This window comes from Triticum aestivum, chromosome 5A (genome assembly GCF_018294505.1).
Source record: "Triticum aestivum cultivar Chinese Spring chromosome 5A, IWGSC CS RefSeq v2.1, whole genome shotgun sequence".
Lineage (NCBI taxonomy): Eukaryota > Viridiplantae > Streptophyta > Magnoliopsida > Poales > Poaceae > Triticum > Triticum aestivum.
Genome location: NC_057806.1, coordinates 135,105,491 through 135,112,216, shown reverse-complemented (window position 1 = coordinate 135,112,216; position 6,726 = coordinate 135,105,491). Strand labels below are relative to the sequence as shown.

At 47.2% G+C, this 6,726-nt stretch overlaps 1 protein-coding gene across 2 annotated transcripts; it reads right to left on the bottom strand.

The window, feature by feature from the left end:
- Positions 1-4,012: 4,012 nt before the first annotated feature.
- Positions 4,013-6,344, bottom strand: LOC123106710 (B3 domain-containing protein REM20-like). Of its 2 annotated transcripts, XM_044528801.1 has the most exons (5): positions 6,240-6,344; positions 6,074-6,152; positions 4,911-4,982; positions 4,539-4,821; positions 4,013-4,446 (listed from the first exon to the last, which is right to left on the bottom strand). In XM_044528801.1, exons 3-5 carry the CDS (start codon positions 4,971-4,973, stop codon positions 4,031-4,033), a joined length of 762 nt encoding a protein of 253 aa, XP_044384736.1. In that variant the 5' UTR covers positions 4,974-4,982; positions 6,074-6,152; positions 6,240-6,344; the 3' UTR covers positions 4,013-4,030. The 2 variants fall into 2 exon arrangements, with proteins under 2 accessions (XP_044384736.1, XP_044384737.1); XM_044528802.1 differs by lacking the exon at positions 6,240-6,344 and having other exon boundaries at positions 6,074-6,226.
- Positions 6,345-6,726: the final 382 nt, after the last annotated feature.

Here is a 6,726-nt window from a genome sequence, read left to right as displayed (position 1 = left end):
CATCCCATGAATCCTAACCCCATGAATCCATCCCCATCCCCATGAAGAAGAACCCTAACCACCAAGAGATCCTAACCCTAACCATCAGGAGATCCTAACCCTAGAAGATGCACCATGAGATCCTAACCCTAGAAGATGCACCATGAGATCCACCGAACCACCAGAAAATCCTAACCCTAACAAGGGGAGTACCTGTCGTCGTGTTGTAGATGATGCAGTAGTGGCTCCTATCGTAGTCGTCGCTCGCATCTACCCTCTTGTCACCACCGTCGTCGATGTAGAGGAGCGGAGCGGCGATTCATCATCGGGGAGCAGAGCGGGGCGGGGCGGAGCAGAGGAGGAGGGGCTAGGGTTGCAGGGTGTGGAGAGGGGAGGGGGGATTCGTCGGGGCTGGGAGGTGGGGAATGGAGGGGCGGAGCAGAGGACGGGCGGCGGGGCTGCGCGGAGCAGGGGAGGAAGTGGTCGTCGGCGGGGCGGCTCGGGGAGGGAGAAGCTAGGGTTCGTCGGGGAGAGGGGAGGGGAATGGGGAAATTTGGGGAAGGAAGGGGAGGGGTGGCGGTGCGGCATGGAGCGGGGCGGCGTGAAGCAGGGGAGGGGCGGCGGGGCGGCGCGGAGCTGGGTTTGTCGGCGTTCGACGGCGGAGCAGAGGAGGGAGGGTTGCGGGATGGGGAATGGGGAGTAGGATAGGGTTGCGGGTGGGGAGGGGAGATTTTGGGAGGGGAGGGGAGGGGATCCAGCGTGTTAGTGGGAGAGGGAATGGTGGGACCCGCCTGGTAGTGGGAGAGGGAGTGGAGGGAAATTTTGGGAGAGGGAAATTTTGGTGGAGGGAAATTTTGGTGTGGGAGGGAAATCCTTTTGGGTTTGGGGGTAGAAAAAATAGGGTTTTTTTGTAAATTTTGTAGAAATCAAGGTTAAAATCATACCGAGTAGCTGAAGAAAACGCCGGTATTGCAAGTTTAGTATTTTTCCTAGTTGGTAGGCCACATTTGATGATGTGACGCGGAGGTCTCCCATTTTTTTGATTTTTTTTGAATTTTTTACGGTGTTTTCAAAAACCGTCCGATTTTGTCGCGGCGACCGTCCGTGGCTAGGGTTTGAGCCGTGCGAATTTGTTGTCGATTCTGTGATGAAATGCCTATCTGTGAAGCTAAAAAGCATTTTTAGTGAAAATAACGGGCAAGCTATGGAGGACCCGCAGTTCAAATTCCAGCCGGTTCCAGCTGAATCGGCCGAAGGTGGTCCGAATTGCCGGGAGTAGCTATGAGGGTCGAAAATGCATGCTTTTTGGCGACCGTCCGTAAAATAGGGTCTACTTTCAGATAGACATGGAATGGCGCCGTTTGGGGTGCCCGTCCTTGTAGCCGCTTCACGAAAAACGCATGTCTTTTGCATTCAAAAAATGAAAAATGGTTTTTTTGTTAAACAAGTTGGAACCTTGCTTTGGCAACATTGTTTTCCATCACAAGACGGAGGCATGCGCCCAATTTGGGCATATTATCAGAAACTATTCAACGGATGCGGCCATATCATTTCTAGTTTGGCTTGAAAGCCATAAATCTTCATTCATGGTAGGTCGTTTTTGAGAACACTTTTTCAAGAAAACACCGGTATTGCAAGTTTAGTATTTTTGCTAGTTGGTAGGCCACATTTGATGATGTGACGCGGAGGTCTCCCATTTTTTTGATTTTTTTTGAATTTTTTACGGTGTTTTCAAAAACCGGCCGATTTCGTCGCGGCGGCCGTCCGTGGCTAGGGTTTGAGCCGCGCAAATCTGTTGTCGATTCTGTGATGAAATGCCTACCTGTGAAGCTAAAAAGCATTTTTAGTGAAAATAACGGGCAAGCTATGGAGGACCCGCAGTTCAAATTCCAGCCGGTTCCAGCTGAATCGGCCGAAGGTGGTACGAATTTCTGGGAGTAGCTATGAGGGTCGGAAATGCATGCTTTTTGGCGACCATCCGTAAAATAGGCCCTACTTTGAGATAGACATGGAATGGCGCCGTTTGGGGTGCCCCTCCTTGTATCCGCTTCACGAAAAACGCATGTCTTTGCATTCAAAAAATGAAAAACGGTTTTTTTGTTAAACAAGTTGGAACCTCGCTTTGGCAACATTGTTTGCCATCACAAGACGGAGGCATGCGCCCAATTTGGGCATATTATCATAAACTATTCAACGGATGCGGCCATATAATTGCTAGTTTGGCTTGAAAGCCATGAATCTTCGTTCATGGTAGGTCGTTTTTGAGAACACTTTTTCAAGAAAACGCCGGTATTGCAAGTTTAGTATTTGGGCATATTATCAGAAACTATTCAACGGATGCGGCCATATCATTGCTAGTTTGGCTTGAAAGCCATGAATCTTCATTCATGGTAGGTCGTTTTTGAGAACACTTTTTCAAGAAAACACCGGTATTGCAAGTTTAGTATTTTTGCTAGTTGGTAGGCCACATTTGATGATGTGACGCGGAGGTCTCCCATTTTTTGATTTTTTTTTGAATTTTTTACGGTGTTTTCAAAAACCGGCCGATTTTGTCGCGGCGGCCGTCCGTGGCTAGGGTTTGAGCCGTGCAAATCTGTTGTCGATTCTGTGATGAAATTCCTACCTGTGAGGCTAAAAAGCATTTTTAGTGAAAATAACGGGCAAGCTATGGAGGACCCGCAGTTCAAATTCCAGCCGGTTCCAGCTGAATCGGCCGAAGGTGGTACGAATTTCCGGGAGTAGCTATGAGGGTCGGAAATGCATGCTTTTTTGCGACCGTCCATCAAATAGGCCCTACTTTGAGATAGACATGGAATGGCGCCGTTTGGGGTGCCCCTCCTTGTAGCCGCTTCACGAAAAACGCATGTCTTTGCATTCAAAAAATGAAAAACGGTTTTTTTGTTAAACAAGTTGGAACCTCGCTTTGGCAACATTGTTTGCCATCACAAGACGGAGGCACGCGCCCAATTTGGGCATATTATCAGAAACTATTCAACGGATGCGGCCATATAATTGCTAGTTTGGCTTGAAAGCCATGAATCTTCGTTCATGGTAGGTCGTTTTTGAGAACACTTTTTCAAGAAAACGCCGGTATTGCAAGTTTAGTATTTGGGCATATTATCAGAAATATTCAACGGATGCGGCCATATCAATGCTAGTTTGACTTGAAAGCCATGAATCTTTGTTCATGGTAGGTCGTTTTTTAGAACACTTTTTCAAGAAAACGCCGGTATTGCAAGTTTAGTATTTTTGCTAGTTGGTAGGCCACATTTGATGATGTGACGCGGAGGTCTCCCATTTTTTTGATTTTTTTTTGAATTTTTTACGGTGTTTTCAAAAACCGACCGATTTCATCATGGCGGACGTCCGTGGCTAGGGTTTGAGCCATGCAAATCTGTTGTCAATTCTGTGATGAAATGCCTACCTGTGAAGCTAAAAAGCATTTTTAGTGAAAGTAACGGGCAAGCTATGGAGGACCCATAGTTCAAATTCCAGCCGGTTCCAGCTGAATCAGCCGAAGGTGGTCCGAATTGCTGGGAGTAGCTACGAGGGTCAGAAATGCATGCTTTTTGGCGACCGTCCGTAAAATAGGGTCTACTTTGAGATAGACATGGAATGGCGCTGTTTGGGGTGCCCCTCCTTGTAGCCGCTTCACGAAAAACGCATGTCTTTTGCATTCAAAAAATGAAAAATGGTTTTTGAATTTTTACGGTGTTTTCAAAAACCGGCGGATTTAGTCACGGCGGTCGTCTGTGGCTAGGGTTTGAGTCATGTTTTTAGCATTCAAAAAATGAAACTTATATTGTTTCATACATGAGCATGCACAAAAACCCATAATTTTATCTTTCATCCATGAGCATGCATAAAAAATTTCAATTCCCATCAATTACCAAACTGAATATTCATTGTTAAAAACATGACTTGTTTAGATGACACTGTCATACAGCATCCATGAGCATGCACAAAATTAAACCTTACATACTTAACAGTGACATGTTCATATTACACTAACAAGCTTAAACCTAACCTGCTGAACACCTTCTTAACATCTTCACTCCTCCTTCTTCTCCTTCATCAACCTGATGCGCTCAGAGTGGCGAATCCCAACGCGGATGTACTCCTCTATCACAATTGGCATGGTCCTGTCGCCGAGCTGTGGGATTGCAGGCGCCGCCACCATCGCGAGGTCGTCGTCCGCCACCACCATAGCAAGGTCGTCGTCCGCCACCACCATCGCGAGGTCGTCGTCCGCCACCACCATAGCAAGGTCGTCGTCCGCCACCATCATAGCAAGGTCGTCATCCGCCACCACCATAGCAGGGTCGTCGTCAGCCACCACCATAGCATGTTTGTCGTCAGCCAGAATAGGCTGCTCCTCGTCATCCCCGCTTTGCTTGTCATCCCCGCTCTGCTCCTCGTCGTCATCCCCGCTCTGCTCCTCGTCATCCCCGCTGCTGCTCCCATTACCTGGCTAAATGCAACAAAGAGTGAACATGGTGTTGTCGTCGTGCAGGTAGAGGAAGCCAAAAGGACATGAAGAAGAGAGGCAGAGAGCTTACTGGCATCATCGTCGTGCTGGTAGTACATGCGGCACATGGTGTTGTCGAACATCTTCACGGTGAACATGGCGTCGCCGTCGTAGCGGAAGACAAGGAAGTACCTGAGCTGTAGCTCATGGGCGCGGGCAAAATGCTCCCAGCCGGGCCCTAGGTACATGTGGCCTTCACCATCAAACACCACCAACACTTCCCACATACTGTGAAGCCTGCTGCCGGCCTCCCGCAGCTTCACTTTGTGGGGCTCACAGCCGGCGAGCATCTTCGCAAACTTGTCAGGCAGCCTCTACAGCGAGGGTCAAGCAGTGGTTAATTGTCGCAATCAAGCACTAGACAGCAGAGTGATGATAAAGAAATGAGTGATGATAAATATACCTGCCTACTGCAAGATTTCTCAATTACGATCTCGAAGAACTCGAAACCTTCCAAGCCAGCCATCTCACTTCTCTGAAAAGCAGCATTGTAATTAAACAACAAGTTACCATAAACAGGACTGGACATAAATAGGAACAGAACCAAGTTTATGATGGCAAAAGTGATAAAAATGAGAAGAGCAATGCACTTGTGGATATTTATGATAGGAAAAGTGAGAAAAAAGCAATGCACTTGTGAACATTTGGAATACTACTACTCTATCTACAATGGACCATATCTGCCCATGTGCCCATGTCTACTATAAATGGCAAACACAGCATCAGGATCATATCTACTATAAATGGACCATATCTACAATGAACCATATCTACTATAAATGGACCATATCTTCCCATGTGCTACATTTTGTTAGAACCTAGCACTTAAGAACTGAACCCTAGATTCTCAATTTAAACACACCTACCCAATACAGTCATGTACAAAACTGAACAGCTTTATAGTCGTCGATATGCGCATGAAGGCTATTGGCTTGACACCGATATAGTCATGTACAAAACGGAATTTAACACTAGAATTTCAGAGATTCATAGCTATTGGCTTAATTTGCTTTGCTAGGGTTTATATAGCCAAAGGCCACTGGAGGCTAGATCCCCTACAAGTTTAACTGCTCCAGTGTGCCGCTGCATCTTTTTAGACAAATTTAAACATGTTTATTTTAAAAACAAACAAACAAAATTGGAAAATACTAATACACTTGCAACATTATAAGTGTTGGCTTCATTTTTTCCCCTTTTGGTCTGCCTTTTCTATTTCTGATGAATTCTACGTCACTGTGAAGAGAACCACATGGAAACTAGCATACCTAGCAAGGTAGCACCACATCAACTGAACATGGCCAAAAGGGACCTAAACCTAAATGCCTAATTCAGTCTACAAAATCCCTCTGAATGTGGTCTAATCGCTCGACAGTTGGGCTGGAATCAACAGAACGCACGCGCAGGCACAATATGACCATTAGCCATGTAGTATACCACAATTCTAGTAGGGACGCACGCGCAGGCACAATACGAGTAACTCCTAAATCAGCATGCTTGTTGGCCTTGTCGACAAAGAACATGGGGGAAACAAATCAAATCAAAGAACATGGGGGGAACAGAACGGACCTGGGGGGACGGCGACTGCTTGAGCTTGTTGGCCTTGTCGGTGTCGTGGACGGTGCCTCCTCTTGATCTACTACTCTATCTACAATGGAACCCTAATCAGCATGCGCCGGGGAACCCTAATCTAATCAATAGGAAGAGGAACAGGAAGGACTCGGCGGATTCATACCTTAGGAGGCCGTCGCTGTCGATGGAGGAGTGGTTCGCCAGGGAGGTCGTCGCCGTCGATGGAGGAGAAGGGGATGCCGGCGGCGGAGGGGAGGAGTGGGTCGAGTGGATAATGGAGAGGAGGAGCGGGTCAAGTGGACAGGAGGAGTGGGGAAAAGAGTGGGTCCACTTGTCAGCGAGTTCTGTTTTGATATATTGAAAAGGGTTGGCATAGAGTACAAAACCAACAGCCTCTAAATAGCCCAGTGGTAGAAAAACAATGGAATAAGCGGCAGGTCATGGGTTCGAGCCCCCGCTCGCCCAATATTTTTTGGTAGCTCAGGGGAAAAGGGTCGAGTGGGTAGAGTAGAAAAATGGCCCACTTGTCAGTGAGTTGGTCGAGTGGCCCACTTGTCAGCGAGGTCTGTGTTTGATACTTAACTGGTTTGATGATTTGAAAAGAGATGGCATAGAGTGGACGACCAGTAGCATCTTCCTAGCCCAGTGGT